The sequence below is a fragment of the Scyliorhinus torazame genome, chromosome 19 (genome assembly GCF_047496885.1).
Source record: "Scyliorhinus torazame isolate Kashiwa2021f chromosome 19, sScyTor2.1, whole genome shotgun sequence".
NCBI lineage: Eukaryota > Metazoa > Chordata > Chondrichthyes > Carcharhiniformes > Scyliorhinidae > Scyliorhinus > Scyliorhinus torazame.
In genome coordinates, this window is record NC_092725.1 from 48,129,986 (window position 1) to 48,150,659 (window position 20,674).

Here is a 20,674-nt window from a genome sequence, read left to right on the forward strand (position 1 = left end):
GTTTTCTCTTGTATCCTGCCTGTTCAGATGTCCAAGAAAAGTGAACCATAAGCATTCCAGATATGGAAGCATGTACTTGGACTTAAGAAGTAACAGCTGAGGAAATGTGCAAGTTCTCTTGGAAAACAGAGGTTATAACAAAGTGAAGACTGTCAATATGTGAGGGAGGGTTGACAATAGGAAACAATATTTTTGAAGAACTGAAAGTAACAAGATTTTCATTCCCACAAAATGCATGAAGATCATCAAAATATTATGGATTCAACTGTGAGTGAATTTGTTGCCAATATTTTAGTAGCCCTCTAAATGTAGGTTGCAAACATTTGAACAAATACAGCCCCAATATGAGTGTCTTGGGTTACAGGAAGATAGACGGGATGGTCAAATGGGCAGATAAGTGACAGTTGGAATTTAACCCTGAAAAGTGTGATATGATACACTTTGGAAGGATTAATGTGACAAGGAAGTATTTAATGAATGGCCTGATACTGGGAAGTTCCGAGGAACAAAGGAAGAGTGGCGTGTTTGTCCATAGATCTCTGGAGGCAGAAGGCAGGTTAATAGGGTGGTGAAAAAGGCATATGGGACACTCGCCTTCATCAATCGAGGCATGGATTACAAACGCAGGGAGGTCATTTTAGAGTTGCATAGAACTTTGATGAGGCCACAGCTGGAGTACTGTGTGCAGTTCTGGTTGTCACAGTATAGGAATGATGTGATTGCACTGGAGGGGGTGCAGAGGAGATTCACCAGGATGTTGCCTGGAATGGAACATTTAAATTATGAAAAGAGGCTGGATAGGCTTGGGTTGTTTTCGCTGGAGCACAGGAGACTGAGGAGCGACCTGATCGAGGTGTACAAGATGATGAAGGACATGGACAGGGTGGATGGGGAGCAATTGTTCCCCTTAGTTGAAGGGTCAGTCACGAGGGGACACACGTTCAAGGTGAGGGGCAGCACGTTTAGGGGGATTTGAGGAAACCCTTTTTACCCAGAGGATGGTGACGGTCTGGAATGCACTGCCAGGGAGGGTGGTAGAGGCAGGATGCGTCACATCCTTTACAAAATACCCGGATGAGTACTTGGCACATCATAACATTCAAGGCTATGGGCTAAATGCTGGCAAATGGGATTCGGTAGGTGTTTCATGTGTCGGTGCAGACTAGATGAGCCGAAGGGCCTCTTCTGCAATAAATTTTTCTGTGATTCTGTGAATATTAAAAGAGGGATTTTTGAATGCCAGTTAACCTGCTCTTTAAAAAGCATATTTTCTTGCCGCCTTCTACCCAACACAAAAGCTGCAAATAGTAGTCAGCATGAATGTAAACATAACCTGGCAACTAAAATTCTTTGGAAAGTTGAGGCAGAGACCATAAAGTGCAAGGTGAGTAAATGTTTGGCAGAATAAAGACAATTGGCTTTGACAGAAACTGATGATAAATGGAAAATAGAGACTTCTGTAGGTGTTATTTCGGAGAGCCAGTCAGTGAAGGGTAATACTGGAGTCAATCTTTACTTAGCCTTCCATTTGTTTACAAAGTGAAGCATTAACAAGCATACAGCTCCAAACACAGCTTCGGCCTCTTCACAGGTGCTCAAGCGAAACCTCAGTTAATGGTCTCCATCGACATGCAATGCAGATATCTGTTTATTTGATTTTCCTGATTTTCTTTTTTTTTTGCTGTCATCAATTTAATCCTTTCCCTTCCTTTCCTTGAGACATCAGGGGCGTCATTCTCCGACCCCCCGCCGGGTCGGAGAATGGCCGTTGGCCGCCATGAATCCCGCCCCCGCCCCCGCCGAAGTCTCCGAAGGGAGAAAAGTCGGCGGGGCGTTAATGGCGCCGCTGCCGCGGAGAATGTCACGGGTCTGCGCAAAGCAGCCGATTTTCGGCCTGCCGATATTCTCCCTTCCGGATGGGCCGAAGTCCCGTCAACGTGATGACCGTTCACGTCGACGTCAATCAAACCTCCTTTTCATCGGCGTGACCCGGTGCTCCAGGCTCACGCCGACCAGCGAGGAGGTGAGTGACGGCCTGGGGGGGTTGGCTCTGGGCAGGAAATGGCGTGGCCGCAGACTGATTGCGTGAGGAGAGGTGTGTCTCGGCTTGTGTGTGTGTGCGGCGGGGGGGGGGGCGGTGGTTAGAGTAGGCTGGGCTCCGGGGGAGTGCCGGGAGGGGGTCCGTGCCGGGGTGGAGGTTGGGGGGGGGGGGGGTCCGTGCCGGGGTGGAGGTTGGGGGTCCGTGCCGGGGTGAAGGTTGGGGGTTGGGGGGGAGGTCCGTGCTGGGGTGGAGGTTGGGGGGGGGGTCCGTGCCGGGGTGGAGGTTGGGGGGGGGTCCGTGCCGGGGTGGAAGTTGGGGGGGGGTCCGTGCTGGGGTGGAGGTTGGGGGTTGGGGTCCGTGCCGGGGTGGAGGTTGGGGGTTAGGGGGGGTCCGTGCCGGGGTGGAGGTTGGGGGGGGGGTCCGTGCCGGGGTGGAGGTTGGGGGTTGGGGGGGGTCCGTGCCGGGGTGGAGGTTGGGGGGGGGTCCGTGCCGGGGTGGAGGTTGGGGGGGGGGGTCCATGCCGGGGTGGAGGTTGGGGGTTGGGGAGGGGGTCCGTGCCGGGGTGGAGGTTGGGGGGGGGGGGGGTCAGTGCCGGGGTGGAGGTTGGGGGTTGGGGTCCGTGCCGGGGTGGGTGATGGGAGGGCAAATGAGTTGGTCCACCTGGCCAGGTGCCAGCCTCCAACAGTTGGACCCATGCGGTCCATGCCACCTGGCTGGGGGGAGGAGGGGATATGGGCAATGATGACATGTCGTCGTTCCCCTCCCCCCCACCAGGCCGTCATGTTTTCAGACCATCCAGCGATGTTGGCCGCCGTGGTGGCAGCCGCTCATGTCTATGTTGCCCTGGATGAGGAGGAGGAGGAGGAGGAGGAGGAGGAGCGTGCCAGAGAGGCGGCGCATGCTGCCGCAGAGGGGCAGGCGGCAGCCGCCCAGGCTGGAGGGACACCTGACCGACAGGACGAGGAGGGGGAGGAGGACGTCGCGGCCCCACGGCAACGGAGGCACCCGAGGGCGCCCCGTGTGTACCGGCCCCGGCAGTCATACCAGGACCTCACGGACCGGGAATGCAGGAGGAGACTCCGGATGAGCCGGGAAACCGTGGCACACATCTGCCACCTGCTGGCACACCTGTCACCGCGTGGCACTGGCGGGGGACACCCTCTCCCCGTGTCCGTCAAGGTTACGGTGGCCCTGAACTTTTATGCAACGGGGTCATTCCAGGCACCGAGTGGGGACCTGTCCGGCATATCGCAGACATCGGTGCATCGGTGCATCCGGGCAGTGACAGATGCCCTTTATGCCATGGCGCACCGCTACATCCGCTTCCCCGTGGACCGGGCCAGCCAAGATGCCCGGGCCGTGGGCTTCTCTGCCGTTGCCGGGTTCCCCATGGTCCAGGGCGCGATTGATGGGATGCACGTCGCCGTGCGGCCACCTGCAGAGAACAGGGCCGTGTTCACTAATAGGAAGGGGACCTATTCAATGAACGTACAGGTGGTCTGCGACCACCGCATGATGATCCTGCACGTCTGCGCCCGTCACCCAGGCAGTGTACACGACTCATTCGTGTTGTCGCGGTCATCCATCCCCGGCATGTACGAGGGACGCCATCCCCGGCTGAGGGGCTGGTTGCTGGGCGACAGGGGCTACCCATTGCGATCGTGGCTGATGACGCCTATACGGAGGCCACGCAATGAGGCGGAGAACCGCTACAATGATGCCCATGTAGCGACAAGGGGAGTGATCGAGAGGTGCTTTGGCGTGCTGAAGATGCGTTTCAGGTGCCTGGACCTCTCTGGGGGCGCCCTCCAGTATCGGTCAGATAGGGTTGGCCGCATCATTGTGGTGTGCTGCGTCCTGCACAACATAGCCCAGCAGAGGGACGATGTGCCGCAGGCAGAGGAGGGCGGAGTGGAGGAGCAGCAGGAAGAGGCCCAGTCCTCCCCAGATGAGGGGGATGGGGGCAATGGTCAGGGCAGACGGGGTAGACACAGGCGGGTGGCTGTCCACCGTTACCGGCTGGCCCAGCGGGCACGGGACAGACTGATAGACGCCCGCTTCACTGACTAGATGGGCGTGGGAATCGGGTAGTATGGCCACAGACCGCACACCATGACAACAGCCGACCACCCACACCCCCCACCCATCCACCCACCCAGCACCCTCACCCCCCTCCCCAACCCCACACACCCCACCCGCATGCACACCACCCCCCCACCCCCAATTGCCGATCCACCGGCGGCACAACGGGCCGGGCTCACACAGTTGCGGGTGGACGCGTGTCTATCGCAGGCCATGGAGAATGATGACAACCCGCCTCCGATGAGCTCCTGGCTCTACATCGTTGGACTATGTTTGACCCATGGCCACAGTACCACCATCCACCCGGACCATCCCTGCATGCGGCTGTGACACTGCAGCGCACGGTCCCGTCCTCTGCCCGGGGGATGTTGATGGCGGCCCAGGGGGAAGGGGGCAGACTCACCTGGGGCTGAGGTAAGACCACCCCTCACACACACACTTGCGCTCAACGTACATGACAACCCCGCACACTTTGGACAGAGCACAAAGGCAGCTTCGGTAGGTGTAACATTGACTTTAATAACCAAAGGAGTTCATGCACGTGCCCTAGCCCCTAAAACTCATCTGTGCCCTGCACCCGTGCCAACTTACTCAGTGTCTAATTGTTTGGCCTTACGGGCCCTTTGACTACGTCTACGTGGTTCCCCAGACGGTACAGCAGAACTGGAGGTGGACTCCTGTGATTCCTGCCCTCTGACACTGGATCCCTTTGGCGGCCGTTTCCTGGGGCGTCCTGGCCTAGATGGGCCAGGCTGCGGCCCGGGCGACTGGGATGGCGAGCTGCCAGCCTGTCCTGCCCGTTGCCCACCCGATGCACCTGGGACGGAAGGGGGGGGAGTCCGAGGTGTCGCGGTGTACCGGGACCTCCCCTACAGAGGGAGCCGGGATGGACCACACCACCTCCTCCTCCCTCGGGGTGCCCGATGGCCCCCAGGCCTCCACATGGGTGGGGGATGCGAACGGACTGGCCATCCGACGCGCCCCCGACATCTGGCGCTGCCAGTCCTGGAGGCCCGTGCTGGTATCGACAGGGGTCTGCAGGTTTGCAGCCATGGAGCCCAGGGGGTTGTCGAACCCTGTCTGCGACAGTGCGACGCCAGCTCGCACATGGCCACTGGTGCCGATGCCCTCAGCGATGGCCTGCTGAGACTGGGCCATGGCCTGCAGAGACTGGGCCATGGCCTGCAGAGACTGGGCTATGGCCTGCTGAGACTGGGCCATGGCCTGCTGAGACTGGGCCATGGCCTGCTGAGACTGGGCTATGGCGTTAAGCGCCTCTGCCATCTGGCGCTGGCACTGGCTCATGGCCTCCTGTGAGAGGGCAGCCATTTCCTGGGCCACAGACGCCGCCTGCACGGAAGGCCCCAGGCCTCGCAAACCGTTCCCCATGTCTGACACCGTCGCACCCATTGCCTCCACCGCGGACGCCACCCGTGCGGTGTCAGCCTGGGTGGCACGCATGACCGGGACCACTCCCAGCTCCTGGACGCGGGTGGACTCCTCCACCTGCGACCGCAGCCGCCGCAAGCCACCCGTCACCCTATTCGCTCGTCTCCGTGTCGGTGGTTGCATCGGATCTATGTGTGGGTGTGGTAACTGCAGGAACCCGGGATCCATCTGGGCGGCAGATGTTCGCTTGGCCTGGGCTGCCCTCCGACCGCCCGGTCCCTCTGCTGCTCCTACCTCCACCTGCTGTACCGGGACGGCTGTGTTGTGCGCACCAGTGAGTGTACCAGACGCCTCATCACTAAAGTGCCCAACCGTGGTGAGTGTTTCTGCGATGGTGGAGGGTGTTGGTGACAGCAGTGGCGTTGTATCGTGCTCTTCGTCCCACTCTGAGTCCATGGCACTTTGGGGTGGGGGTTCGTCTCCACCCATCCACTCTGAGTCACTGTCCGGTATTTCGTCTTCCCGGGTAGGGGTGTCCTGGGTAGTGCTGTCCCGGGTAGTGCTGTCCCGGGTAGTGGTGTCCCGGGTAGGGGTGTCCTGGGTAGTGGTGTCCCGGGTAGGGGTGTCCTGGATAGTGGTGTCCTGGGTAGTGGTGTCCTGGCTCGGATGTGACGGGGGCCTGTGGCTGCCCCCCTCATCGCTGGGTGGTCGCTCCCGCACGTGACGGGGGTGTCGTCTCCCTGTTGCTCCAGGTCTCTCCGTCTCCCGTGGTGTGCGAGGGGCATCCTGCGGGCGTCGCATGCTGGAGGGTCCGGGTCTCTCCGTCTCCCGTGGTCTCCGAGGGGCATCCTGCGGGCGTCGCATGCTGGAGGGTTCGGGTCTCTCCGTCTCCCGTGGTCTCCGAGGGGCATCCTGCGGGCGTCGCATGCTGGAGGGTGCGGGTCTCTCCGTCTCCCGTGGTCTCCGAGGGGCATCCTGCGGGCGTCGCATGCTGGAGGGTGCGGGTCTCTCCGTCTCCTGTGGTCTCCGAGGGGCATCCTGCGGGCGGTCTACATCTGCGGGGATGGGTGCCTGGACGTTTGGTCCTGCGATACACAATGAAGCATGCATGGTTAGACATCAGGCAGTGATCAGGTGATACGGGGGAGGGGGATATAGGGGAGGGGGGATATGGGGACGGGCTGTTGGTGGCTCACTTGCTCGTGGGGCCCCGACCTCTGCATCAGCAACCTCTCGGTCCTCAGGTCCGCCAGCCAGTTCCAGGGCCCTTTCCTCGTGTACGGTCAGTGGCCTCTCATCAGCGGGCCCTCCTCCAGTCCTCACATGCTCCCTATTGTTGTGTGCGCGCTTCTCCTGGGGGGGGGGGGGGGGGGGGGGGGTGGCAGGGGTAAAAGGCAACAGTGTTAGGCAGGTATATGAATGCACGCCATCGGTTGCGCGTGCATTGCAGAGGTTAAGGTTAGGGCTGGATTCACTTGGGGATATGGGGGAGGGGGGGATATGGGGGAGGGGGGATATGGGGGAGGGGCATATGGGGGAGGGGGGAATATGGGGGATATGGGGGAGGGGGGATATGGGGAGGGGGGATATGGGGGAGGGGGGATATGGGGGAGGGGGGATATGGGGGAGGGGGGGATATGGGGGAGGGGGGATATGGGGGAGGGGGGGATATGGGGGAGTGGGGATATGGGGGAGGGGGGAATATGGGGGATATGGGGAGGGGGGATATGGGGAGGGGGAATATGGGGGATATGGGGGAGGGGGGGATATGGTGGAGGGGGGAATATGGGGGATATGGGGGAGGGGGGATATGGGGGAGGGGGGATATGGGGGAGGGGGGATATGGGGGAGGGGGGATATGGGGGATATGGGGGAGGGGGGGATATGGGGGAGGGGGGGATATGGGGGATATGGGGGAGGGGGGATATGGGGGAGGGGGGGATTTGGGGGAGGGGGGATTTGGGGGAGGGGGGATATGGGGGATATGGGGGAGGCTCACCCTGCCTGCTCTGACGAGGTCGTTCACCTTCTTGTGGCACTGGGTGCCTGTCCGTGGTGTTAGGGCCACAGCGGTGACGGCCTCTGCCACCTCCCTCCACAGACGCCGGCTGTGGCGTGGGGCAACTCTGCGGCCGTGCCCGGGATACAGGGCGTCCCTCCTCTGCTCCACCGCGTCCAGGAGCGCCTCCACATCGCGTGACTCGAACCTCGGGGCTGAGCGACGGCCAGCCATCAAGTCGGGTGTTGCGGTCGGCTGTTCCGGTCGGGTGGGGGGGAGCTGCGCGGCCTTATGAGCCGTCACGCCGTGCAGCGCGTATGACGCTGCACGGCGTGAACCACTGCGCAAGCGCGGATCCCGTTACGTCGCTGCTAGCCCATTTCGGGCCGCAGACTATCGGCCCATTTTTATGACGTGACGCAAGTGGGATTTGCGCCGTTTTTTGCGCCGATCGGCGGACTTTCCGCCGATAATGGAGAATTTCGCCCCAGCTCTTTGCAGCAGTCTTGTTCAAACGGCACCAATCACCTTACCCGACAGGTCAATTTTCATTTGTGAGCCTTACCAGTGAACGTGGCCAGACTGCTTAAACATTATAGAGAAGCCTGAATTTGTCTTCCTGTGATATCCAGAGAGAGCAGAGGCTCACAATATAGCTGAGATTCATTTCACAGCTTTTATTCTTCTCAAAGCTCTTCCTATAGCTGTCTGTCGTCCTTAGGGGACCAAGTGACTGGCACAGAAGACACTTTTCACACATTGCAATTGGAATAAACTCGACTGGTTTGCATTCCCTCATTCCCTGTTTTCTCCCATTTTTACAATTCCATGGTGCCATTGTTTCATGTTCCTACCAGCTGGGGTTTGCATAGCTTCATACTCAGTATCCTTATGACTCGAATCTGCACAGTAATCCAATTGGACAGAATTTTCACACTAACATTGTAATGTTCCTACCGTCTGAAATCTGCACAGTATTGTTATTGTCCGTCTCAAATGTGTATAAGTAACATTGTTCGTATGACATTTTCTTCAGTTATTTTCAGATTACATTTAATTTTAAAACTCCACCTTCTAAACAATTTCCTATCTATGAAGAATTAACTATCTAACTGGAGGCTCAGTTAGAAAGTGTGGAACAAGGTGTCAGTTTTTCAATTATGCATCTCACCTTCCTTTGGAGACAGATTGAGGAATTGATCCACCTCATGCGGTTCCAGTTTAATCTTTGGAAGAACCTTCTGTGAGCACGGTTTAGTCTGAAAAAGCACAGCATGATTGAGTGTGAAATATTGATCACAAAGGCAGAGAACAAAAGAAGCTCTCAGTCGAGGCAGGGAAATTCAGAGGTTATTCAACCAGCCACGTGCATAAAATGATCCAATAGGACACAGAGGTGACCTTGGATGAGAAACCTGCAAATATACTTGAGTAGTCAACTTCATGACTTTTGGCTTACAAATATCGGTCTCAAAAATTTAAATTTTGTATTGATACTGAGTATATAGAAGCTGTCCTGCACTTGACACACACAGGACACAATTCTCCCAAACAATGACCTGTAATTTTGGGTGAGTTTTGCGGGGTGATCCCGGCTGGTGTTTGCGCACGATCCAGATTGCTATTCACCCACATTTGGTTGTTTTTTGGAGCTTGGGGAGATTCGTTCTGAATCAACCCACACTTGGAATTTTTTCTGGAGTGGGGAATTAAAGGTGTCGGCAAGGACGGCTCCTCGGATATCAGAAGGGTGCCCAGATCTCAAAATTAATTTGAAGGCCCCCCACAACACTCACGCATGGATATCGTGACCTCCCAGACATGGGAAACACCCCCAACCCTTGACTCGGAGGGGCAACCTTCACCCCCATCAACCCAGCCTGGGCGCCAGGTTAGCGCCACTAAGGGACAGTAGCCAGAGATTGCAGGTTGAAGATACTCAGTGACGAGGAGTGGGGGGCTGGAGAGATGTGGAAAATGTATATTTCACCGCAAGATATCATAATAATCTTTATTAGTGTTACAAGGAGGCTTACATTAACAGTGGCAATGAAGTTACTGTGAAAATTCCCTAGTCGCCACACTCCGGCGCATGTTCGGGTACACTGAGGGAGAATTCAGAATGTCCAATTCACCTAACAAGCACATCTTTTGGGATTTGTGGGAGGAAACTGGAGTACCCAGAGGAGACATAGGGACAACTCCTTAGAGACAGTAACCCAAGTGGGAAATCAAACCCGGGACCCTGGTGCTGTGAAGCAACAGTGCTAACCACTGTGCTACCATGCTGCCCCCAAGAACACATCAGATCTAAGCTCTGTAGGCCTGCCACATCCAGCTGTGAATGGTGATAGACAATTAAACAACTCACTGGAGGAGGAGGCTTTATAGAATCATAGAATCCCTACAGTGCAGGAGGCTATTCCACCTATCGACTCTGCACCGACACTGCGAAAGATCACCCTACCCAGGCCCAATCCCCCATAACCCCACCTAACCTTTTTGGATACTTGGGAGCAATTGAACAGGCCCAATCCATCTAACCTGCATATCTTTGAATTGTGAGAGGAAACCTGAACACCCGGAGGAAACCCACGCAGCCAGTTGCCCGCACTTGGCCCATAACCCTCTATACCCATCTTACCCATGTAACTATCTAAATGCTTTTTAAAAGACACAATTGTACCCGCCTCTACTACTACCTCTGGCAGCCCATTCCAGACACTCACTACCCTCTGAGTGAAGAAATTGCCCCTCTGGGCCCTTCTGAATCTCTCCCCTCTCACCTTAAACCTATGCCCTCTAGTTTTAGACTCCCCTACCTTTGGGAAAAGATGTTGACTATCTACCTTATCTATGCCCCTCATTATTTTATAGACCTCTATAAGATCACCCCTAAGCCTCCTACGCTCCAGAGAAAAAAGTCCCAGTCTATCCAGCCTCTCCTTATAACTCGAACCATCAAGTCCCGGTAATTCTGCTGTTTTTCTCCCTACCGATGAAATTCTGCTAAATCAATCCAAATGGCTTTCACGCTCCTTCACTCACCAATTTTAAAACTCTGTAAAAATCATTCTCATGGCAATTGTGACTACCATTTAAATTTAGAGCCTTGTTAACTTTGGACATGCAACTTTATCATGACTGTGTAGGATCAGGATTTTGAGAGGAAGGCAGCAGCTTGGAGAGTAAAGCTGGTTTGTGTGGAACATCAGCAAATATGGACAGTTTGCTGGTATGAAATTCAACATCTGAGACAGATAAAAGATAAGAACATAAGAACTAGGAGCAGGAGTAGGCCATCTGGCCCCTCGAGCCTGCTCCGCCATTTAATGAGATCATGGCTGATCTTTGTGGACTCAGCTCTACTCTCCGGCCCGTACACCATATCCCCGAATCCCTTTATTCTTTAGAAAGGCATCTATCTTTTTCTTAAAAACGTTTAAAGAAGGAGCCTCAACTGCTTCACTGGGCAAGAAATTCCAGAGATTCACAACCCTTTGGGTGAAGAAGTTCCTCCTACACTCCATCCTAAATCTACTTCCGCTTATTTTGAGGCTATGCCCCCTAGTTCTGCTTTCCCCGACCAGTGGAAACAACCTGCCCGCATCTATCCTATCTATTCCCTTCATAATTTTATATGTCTCAATAAGATCCCCCCGCATCCTTCTAAACTCCAATGAGTACAGTCCCAGTCTACTCAACCTCTCATCATAATCTAATCCCCTCAACTCTGGGATCAACCTAGTGAATCTCCTCTGCACTCCCTCCAGTGCCAATATGTCCTTTCTCAGGAAAGGAGACCAAAACTGAACACAATACTCCAGATGTGGCCTCACCAACACCCTATACAATTGCAGCATAACCTCACTAGTCTTGAACTCCATCCCTCTAGCAATGAAAGACAAAACTCGATTAGCCTTCTTAATCACCTGTTGCACCTGCACACCAACTTTTTGCGACTCGTGCACCAGCACACCCAGGTCCCTCTGCACAGAGATCTGACTCTCTTTAGGGAAGTAAGACGTAGGCAAAAGGGGCACTGGCAAGAAAAGTATCAAGAACAATAGGAGTAATGAAGGGAATGGTGGTGTTAAACAAGAGCTGGAAAAGATTAAGAGGTGTAGTTGGGAAGGGAAAAATCATTCATTGAGGATCTGGCGTAGTCTGGGTGGATGTAGGTGGTTAGCCTAGTTGGGCTAACCTGTTCTGGCTGGGGCAGACGTGGACCCTGCCCCATTGTAAAAGCGTGGCATTAAGCCAGATTTTGGTGACCCTTGGATAACTAAGGCTGCTTCTTGGAGAAGACGAAGTGTGGTCGACACTATTACACAAAAATCACAATAGCACGAGATCCACTCTCTCATTCGGACACGAGGATAAAGCTAACAGAGTGATGATGTGCCCACTGGGAGGAATATTTACAATACTGAGAAAACTCTTCACGTTCTTTGATAAAAATAATGCATTTCTGAGGAGAATATTTAGGGTGAATGAGATGTTAATTAATAATAATCTCTATTGTCACTAATAGGCTTACATTAACATTGCAATTAAGTTACTGTGAAAAGCCCTAGTCGCCACATTCCAGCACCTGTCCGGGGACACTGAGGGAGAATTCAGAATGTCCAAAATACCTAACAGCATGTCTTTCGGGACTTGTGGGAGGAAACCCACGCAGACACAGGGAGAACGTGCAGATTCCGCACAGACAGTGACCCAAGCGAGAATTGAACCTGGGACCCTGGAGCTGTGAAGCAACAATGCTAACCACTGTGCCACCGTGCCGCCCATGTTGGGTAGTTGGTCCCTTTCTGGGGCGTTGAGCTAATTGATGGGACAACAAGGGTTCTTAATGGATAACCAGCATGAGGGGTTACATTCCAATCCGTCTGTGGCAAGTAGATCAGTCACCATCATAAACAAACAATTGGCATGTATGGAGGCGTACGAGTGAAGGAATAACTTACACTAGCTTACACTATGAGGATAAAGTCCAAAAATTCGAATGTTGTAGGGGAGCTGACAAATAGACAGAAAATTAGAACAGAAATGATAAGACAGAGAGCGAAACATAGATTATATAGTAATGTACAAACCAAGTATGTTGAATAGGAAGCACTGTTTTGAAGGATAAATGTGATGTAATAGGACTAGAAGACAGCTGGTTAAATCAAAACATTGACAGTGATTAAAGCATCAGGATTTATTTACAGAAGGAAGAAACACAGGAAAGCAGTTGGAGTAGCAATGTGAGTAAGAGACAGCATTATAGCAATGGAAATAATTAATATAAGTGCTTTACAGCACAGGCACAGTACCTTACGGTCAAGGTTAGTTAAATGAAGAGAGGACAATTATTGATTGTAATAGATTAACTAGACAGGTGGAGAGGAGAGAATGACATTTTTGCAGACTAGAGAGCTCTGCAAAAAGACCTTGTGTTAATCACAGGGATTTTAACTACTCAAATTCTGCAAAGTATCCGAGGGACAGCTAAAGAGGAACAGCTGTCCCCAGAAGCAATGCAAGGTTTCTTCCTTACTCATATCGTGACTAAGATAGTCTATTCCTACCTCCGCAACATCACCCAACTTTCCCCGCCCTGGTTCAGCTCATCTGAGGTTGAAACCTCATTCATGAAAGCACGGTGGCACAGTGATTAGCACTGCTGCCTCATGGCGCCGAGGAACCGGGTTCGATCCTGGCCCTGGCTCACTGTCCGTATGGAGTTTGCACATTCTCCCCGTGCATCTGTGGGTCTCACCCCCACAACCCAAAAATGGCCACGCTGAATTGCCCCTTAATTGGAAAAAAATAATTGGGTACTCTAAATTTTTTAAAAAACCTCATTCATGCCTCTTGTTATATTTTAGCTCCCATATTTTAACCTCCGTAACTCGAGATCATCCAACACTTGGGCCGGCACAGTAGCACAGTGGTTAGCATTGTTGCTTCACAGCACCAGGGACCTATGTTCGATTCCCAGCTTGGGTCACTGTCTGTGTGGAGTCTGCACGTTCTCCCCATGTCTGCGTGGGTTTCCTCCGGGTGCTCCGGTTTCCTCCTAGAGTTCAAAGATGTGCAGGTTAGGTGGAGTGGCCATGATAAATTGTCCTTAGTGTCCAAGTGGGGTTGTGGGGATAGGGTGGAGGTATGGGTTTGGGTAGGGTGCTCTTTCCAAGGGCCGGTGCAGACCTGATGGGCTGAATGGCCTCCTTCTGCACTGTAAATTCTAAGATTCTATACTTCACTGTCCGTGTCCTTGCTTAAGCCAAGCCCTGTTTCCCTGTGCTCAGTGGCTTATATTGGCTCCCATGTCAAGTTACGCCTTGACTTTAATACTTACATCCTTGTTCTCAAATCCCTCCATGGTCTTGTCCCTCCCCATTACTGTAATCTCCTCTAACTTCACAACCCTTTGTGATATTGATGTTCCTCTAATTCTGGTCTCTCTGCATTCCGAAATATTGGTGGCTGTGCCTTCAGTTGCCTCGTGCCCAAAGCTCTGGAATTCCATCCAATACACCTCTCTAACTTGCTTTCCTCTTTTAAGGTACTTCTTAATAATAATAATAGTCTTTATTGTCACAAGTAGGCTTACATTAACACTGCAATGAAGTTACTTTGAAAATCCCCTAGTCGCCACATTCCGGCGCCTGTTCGGATACACTGAGGGAGAATTCAGAATGTCCAATTCACATAACAAGCACGTCTTTCGGGACTTGTGTGAGGAAACCGGAGCACCCGGAGGAAACCTTCTTCCCCACTGTTACCAGACTCCTAAACGACCTTCTTATGGACTGAACTCATTAACATTACACCCCTGTATGCTTCATCCGATGCCGGTGTTATCTAGTTACAACGTGTACCTTGTGTTGCCCTATTATGTATATTTTATTTCCTTTTCTTTTCATGTACTTAATAATCTGTTGAGCTGCTCGCAGAAAAATACTTTTCACTGTACCTTGGTGCACGTGACAATAAACAAATCGAATCCAAACCCACGCAGACACGGGGAGAATATGCAGACTCCGCAGACAGTGACCCAAGCAGCGAATCAAACCTGGGACCCCGGTGCCGTGAAGCAACAGTGCTAACCACTGTGCTACTGTGCCGCCCTTCAAACCTTCCTCTTTGACCAGGTGTTTGAAATTATCCTTGGATCATTATGTTGAAGCTGACGGTATAGAAGTTGTTTTTGTAGTCAAGTATCTAAATTAGTTATGACTCAAAAGAACAACTGAGATTTCTTTATTTCATTTAGTTTTGCAACAACTGGATTTAAAATATTATGGGGAGGGAGTTGGGCAGCGGAATTATTTTTGAACAGTTCCAGAAAAGACAAGGTGGGTCAATTGCTAGCCTTCTGAGCTGTAAGTAAACCTTCAAAGAAGGTTAGGTTCCGTTTCTAGAAATTCTGGAGATAAACACATCCTAAGCTAACTAGGCAGAAAACAGCTGTCAAAATTGTGTAGCCTTGCATATCATAATAGTTTTCAGACAACAAGGAGTTGTGCATAGTCTGCACCTTTACTGCAAGAATGGCTTGTATTAAATGTGCCCGAAAGTTTGACTAAACACACAATGCAGTTGCAGCGAGCTCTGATAACGAAGCAGGGGACAAAGATACATCATTCAAAATGGTAACTCTGATTGGCAACTACTTTGATTGGCAACTTGACGGGCCAATCCTTGGCATAGATGGAAGAGAGTAATCGTAAATCATGCTTTTTCTTTCCGCCTCCCTGGGGAAATCAGTTTAAAGCAGCTTGCGCCTGGACCACTTAGGAAGGTCATGTTTCTGAATTAAACAAGCAGCAAATGAGAGACTGCAGGCTGTGTTCTGAACATATATAGCCTATAAGCCAAATGGCATTGCCAGTTTATTCAGCTAATTTGCAAGCATGTTTAGCCCGTATAACGGGATGTTCATTTCCTTTATTCTCTTGCGGCAGGAGGAACTACAGGAGATGAATCAGTTTACAGACTCATTCTGTCCAAGCAGGTAATTGTGTGTAAAGTAAGACAGTTTCTTGGTGCACAAATGGTTCCTATCACCCAAGTGAAATTTAATCCATCTTCTGAAAACACTGCAGAATAAATTTAGAATGCAGTATCATTCCAACATACTGAACAGGAGACCCTGTGTCCCATCATTTAAATCGGCAGTAAAGCGCTCTCCAGATCATGGAACGAGGGCGACCAGCTACGCTGACCTTGAAGTGTATCTCCTGTAGAACTTAGTGACTGAAAAATTTCAGTTTTTAAATGCAATTGGTTTAAAATGAAAACTTAAATGTCTGTATTTCACTTTTAAGGGCAAATCGGTTAACCGGTTAGTTGGGGTTGGGGGGACAGTGCAGGGCAAGAAGACAGCAAAAGCCTGTGTTTTCCAGTCTGTGTGCAGTGTGGGTCATCTATGCATTTTAGTTACAAATGCAGAACATGTCCAACTCCCTGTGTTTGAGTTCAAGGTATTGGAGCTTGTAGAACATAGAGGCACACCTATTGTAATCAACAGTTATTAGTTTTTCCTGTCTCTCCCTCGTGCAGAAAGCACTAGTATAATCAAACAACATAACATTATGTGACTAAAACCGATGTAATGTCATCTAAACATCTTGTGTCATCATAACCATTCTGAAAAACACACCAAAAAAATAGAAAAAGGAAGAAAATACTACATCATTTGGGATATAGGCAACCTGAGACGTGTGCACACTGTATATGCTCAACACATCAGGGCTCGTTTTCAGCAGAGTCACAGCCCCAGACAAAAATATCACGGGCGGGATTCTCCGTAGCCCGACGCTGAAATCGGAACTGGCGATCGGGCGGAGAATACCTCCCGACACCGAAATCGGGAACGACGATCGGGGGGAGAATACCTCCCGACACCGAAAACGGGAACGACGATCGGGGGGAGAATACCTCCCGACACCGAAATCGGGAACGACGATCGGGGGGAGAATACCTCCCGACACCGAAATCGGGAATGACGATCGGGGGGGAGAATGCCTCCCAACGCCAGAATCGGGGCGGGCGCCGGTTTGACGCCGGGTCACTATGCTCAGCCCTCTCCAAATCAGCATCATCGAACCGCGCGCAGTCACAACCCTGTTAGTGTATGCTTTGCCGGCCCACCTGCACTGCCTCCGATGGGCCGAGTTCCTGACGGCGCGGGCCACGTGTGGTCCTGCGGTCGGAAGCCGGGCGTGCCGGCCACGGTGAGAGAGGGCGTGAGGACGGTGTGGTGCTGCCACACTCGGCCGAGATCCATGCCGCTGGCCAGGGGGGCTTCCGCCAGGGCTGGGGGGAGTAAGGGAGAGGTGACCAGGAGGTGGGCTGTGAGTCGGGGTGAGCGGGTACGCGGTCCAGCACGGCCGGCGTCATCTTTTCCGGCGCGAGTGGTGCGTGTCTGTGGGGGGTCTAGGCGTACGCGTGGCTGCTGCTCGTCAGCCCTGCGCATGTGCAGCACGGGACCCGACCATTCTCCAACAGTTTTCCGTGAGATCCACGGGTGTATCACGCAGCGCCAGTGCTAGCCCCTCACCAGTCGCAGAACCGGTGAGGATTTCACGCCGATCTTCCCGTTGTGAAACACCACGGATTCTCTGTTGGCGTCGGCACTTAGCCTCAGGAACAGAGAATCCAGGTCCACATCTTTGGTACAGCCAGAAACTTTCAATTTGAAAACTAAATTAAGCTACTAAAAAAAAAAATAAGATGCATTTAAGTCTATGACTGCGCAAATATTCAGAGATGATAGAATACATCACCACCTAGTGGTCAGAGACTGAAACTGAATGGCAACAAGAGTCTGCTCCAAAGATCTGACAAATCCTTATAGATTAGACTGGCCAAATTCGCCTATTGTCATTCATCCATCCAGATGAGCTTCCAGTTACTGCAGAAAATGGATTTTGGCATACCACTCTGCCTGGAAGACCATTTCAAATGTTGTTTATTCGTTGCATGAAGTTCCTCATTTCGGCCCCAAATTATTTCTTGATTTGTTGAACCCGTTTCACTTTGTTTTACTGCCAATTTAAAGTATGGCTCTGAGGTAGTCATTTTCAATGCATTCAAGTCTATATCGTTCTGCAAGATTACCTCTCAGATATAGTCCGTCCAAGCTGAAAAGCCCAGTCGCTCTCTCTCATTTTCCTCCATAAATCAGATCCTTGGCACTAGGTTTCATGGTCTTTCGTGCCTCAGTGCTTCTCAGTGAGCACAGATAGACACACCATTCAAGGTGTGGTTTCACTAGAGCTCAGTACAGTGTCAGCATGACATTCTCCATCTTGTATTCTACTATTGTATTATGTATCGCAACTTTCTTTTGACTCTGTGCTCCTTACTGGCCTGGATGTGTTAGGGTGGTGTTTCTGCTTTGGGTGCAGTCAATTCAGGTGCAAATTGCACTGGCTTTCTGAAGTGAACTTATGAACATAAGAACATAAGCAGGAGCAGGCCATCTGGCCCCTCGAGCCTGCTCCGCCATTCAATGAGATCATGGCTGATCTTTTGTGGACTCACTTCCACATTCCGGCCCAAACACCATAACCCTTAATTCTTCAAAAAACTATCTATCTTTATATTAAAAACATTTAATGAAGGAGCCTCAACTGCTTCACTGGGCAAGGAATTCCATAGATTCACAACCCTTTGGGTGAAGAAGTTCCTCCTAAACTCAGTCCTAAATCTACTTCCCCTTATTTTGAGGCTATGCCCCCTAGTTCTGCTTTCACCCGCCAGTGGAAACAACCTGCCCGCTTCTATCCTATCTATTCCCTTCATAATTTTATATGTTTCTAGAAGATCCCCCCTCATCCTTCTAAATTCCAACGAGTACAGTCCCAGTCTACTCAACCTCTCCTCGTAATCCAACCCCTTCAGCTCTGGGTTTAATCTAGTGAATCTCCTCTGCTCACCCTCCAGCGCCAGTACGTCCTTTCTCAGGTAAGGAGACCAAAACTGAACACAATACTCCAGGTGTGGCCTCACTAACACCTTATACAATAAACCTCCCTAGTCTTAAACTCCATCCCTCTGGCAATGAAGGACAAAATTCCGTTTGCCTTCTTAATCACCTGTTGCACCTGTAAACCAACTTTTTGCGACTCATGCACTAGCACACCCAGGTCTCTCTGCACAGCAGCATGTTTTAATATCTTATCATTTAAATAATAATCCCTTTATGGTTTAAGATTCCGCTCAAACTCTATCACAAACGGCAGATGATTACTTCTGGTGTTCTCTTCCCAGATGGGGTCATTATCACATTCAGAAGGTGCCTCAAGTTTGTTATTAGCTGCCTGCCCGTCTGGTCCCACGTGACTTCCTCTGACATGCAGCTCTGCAGCTGCCTCGCCAGGGCTTCGCCAGGAACTTTGTATCTACGTAAAGTAGTGAGATGGGCCCGTATGACCCGCACTCCATCGGGTCTTTGTCCTTTTTGGGTATCAGCGATATTGAGGCTTGTGCCAGTGTTGGTGGCAGAGTGCACCTTATTAGTATGGGGCTAATGATGGTGTAAATCTTTTGTAGAAGTCCGCCGGGAATCCATCTGGCTCCGGCACCTTCCCCACCTGCATGAAATTGATACTCTCCATGAATTTCCCCAGTTCTAGTGGTGCTTCCAGGCCCCGTCTCTTATCTTCCCCCCTCCCCCCACCTCCCATGACCGGCATGTCCAGTACATCGAGGAACTGCACCCCTCTGGAGGCTCGGAGGTGGGTAGCCCTCGGTAGAAAGTTGCGAAGGCTTTGCTGATCTGCTCCAGCGCAGCAACAAGCCTTCCGCCTCCGTCTTCGACCTGTGCCATTTGTCTCGTGTCTGCCCGCTCTCTCAGATGGTGATCCAGCAGGCGGCTGGCTTTATCTCCATGTTCATTAAAAGGTCCCCCGTGTCTGAAGGAGCTGCCGCATGGCTTTCCCAGTGGAGAGCAGGTCGAAGTTCATCTGCAACTTCTTCCTTTCTGATAGCACTTCCACGGTTGGGACTGTGGAGTATCGCGATCCACCTCCAGTATGGAGTCTACCAGCTGTTGCCTGGCTTGCACCCTCCCACCCCAGCCTTTGCATGCTGCCCCACTCTCCGCCATTGCACACCTTGAATACAATAATTTCCCATCTAACCACCGCATTCTATGCCTCCCAGAATGTGGAGGGTGAAACCTCCCCATTCTAGTTGTTGGTCTATGGTCCGCGATACCTGATCACAAAATGACTTGTCAGCAAGGAGGGTCGCATCCAACCTCCAAGGGGGAGCGCTGAGCCTGGACCATCTCCATCCCCGCATCCACGTAGTGTGGAGCGTGGTCGGAGATTACAATTGCGAGTAGCCCATTCCCATTACCCCCGCAAGCACCGATGTCCCCACTATAAAGAAGTCTATCCTCAAGTAGACCCTGCAGACTTGAGAAAAGGAGGAGAACTCTCTCTTCCCCAAGCGTCCACGTCGGGGATTTTGCCATGGTCTTTTTTATTAAACCTGTGTCATCCCAGTTGGGAGCGTACACGTTTACCAGGAACACTGGTGCCCCTTATAACTCTTCTAACACCACTAACCATGACATGCCATCCCCCCCGGCCTGCAACCGTCGCAGTGAAGCCTGTACTCCTGCCCAGCTGCACGGCCATCCTCCAGCCCTCGCCCCATAACACGATTGGTACATCTGACCCACCCAGCTCCTACATAACCGCACTCAGCCCCAGTGGTGGGCTGCTCTTCAATCAATAGCAAAGTTACAGTCTTTATCAAACTTAAACTTCATTAAGTCACTGATTTCAGCTTTAGTTTCAAATACCTTTACACAGAAATGGCTCTCCATTCTTGCTTACTTTTCTTTCTTCATACCAATAAGCTCGTCTATACATTCAACCATCAAGTTGCTGACAATTCCATTCAATATACTTCTTTCACACTGCATGCCCTCACTGCTCACAGTTTCCTCGCAGTACACCCGGACTACTAACAACACAATGAAAAAGCAAGATTTCCTCCATAGGAGGTCTCTTCTTCACTAATTAAATATTGAACATCCTCCACACACTGTTAAAGCCAGATAGATTCAATATGCAGAACTAAAACGCTCAATAATACATCCAACCCGTTAATTTGTAGAGGTGCAGCATCACTTCCTTGCTTATATACTC

General features: G+C 51.6%; 1 protein-coding gene across 1 annotated transcript in view; it reads right to left on the reverse strand.

The window, feature by feature from the left end:
* The window catches only part of creb3l2 (cAMP responsive element binding protein 3-like 2), a 142,323-nt gene that overhangs the window by 57,850 nt on the left and 63,799 nt on the right, over window positions 1-20,674 (reverse strand). The window contains exon 4 of the mRNA XM_072484257.1: window positions 8,683-8,770. Coding sequence (XP_072340358.1) covers window positions 8,683-8,770 — 88 coding nt within the window. The remainder of the gene's footprint in view (window positions 1-8,682; window positions 8,771-20,674) is intronic.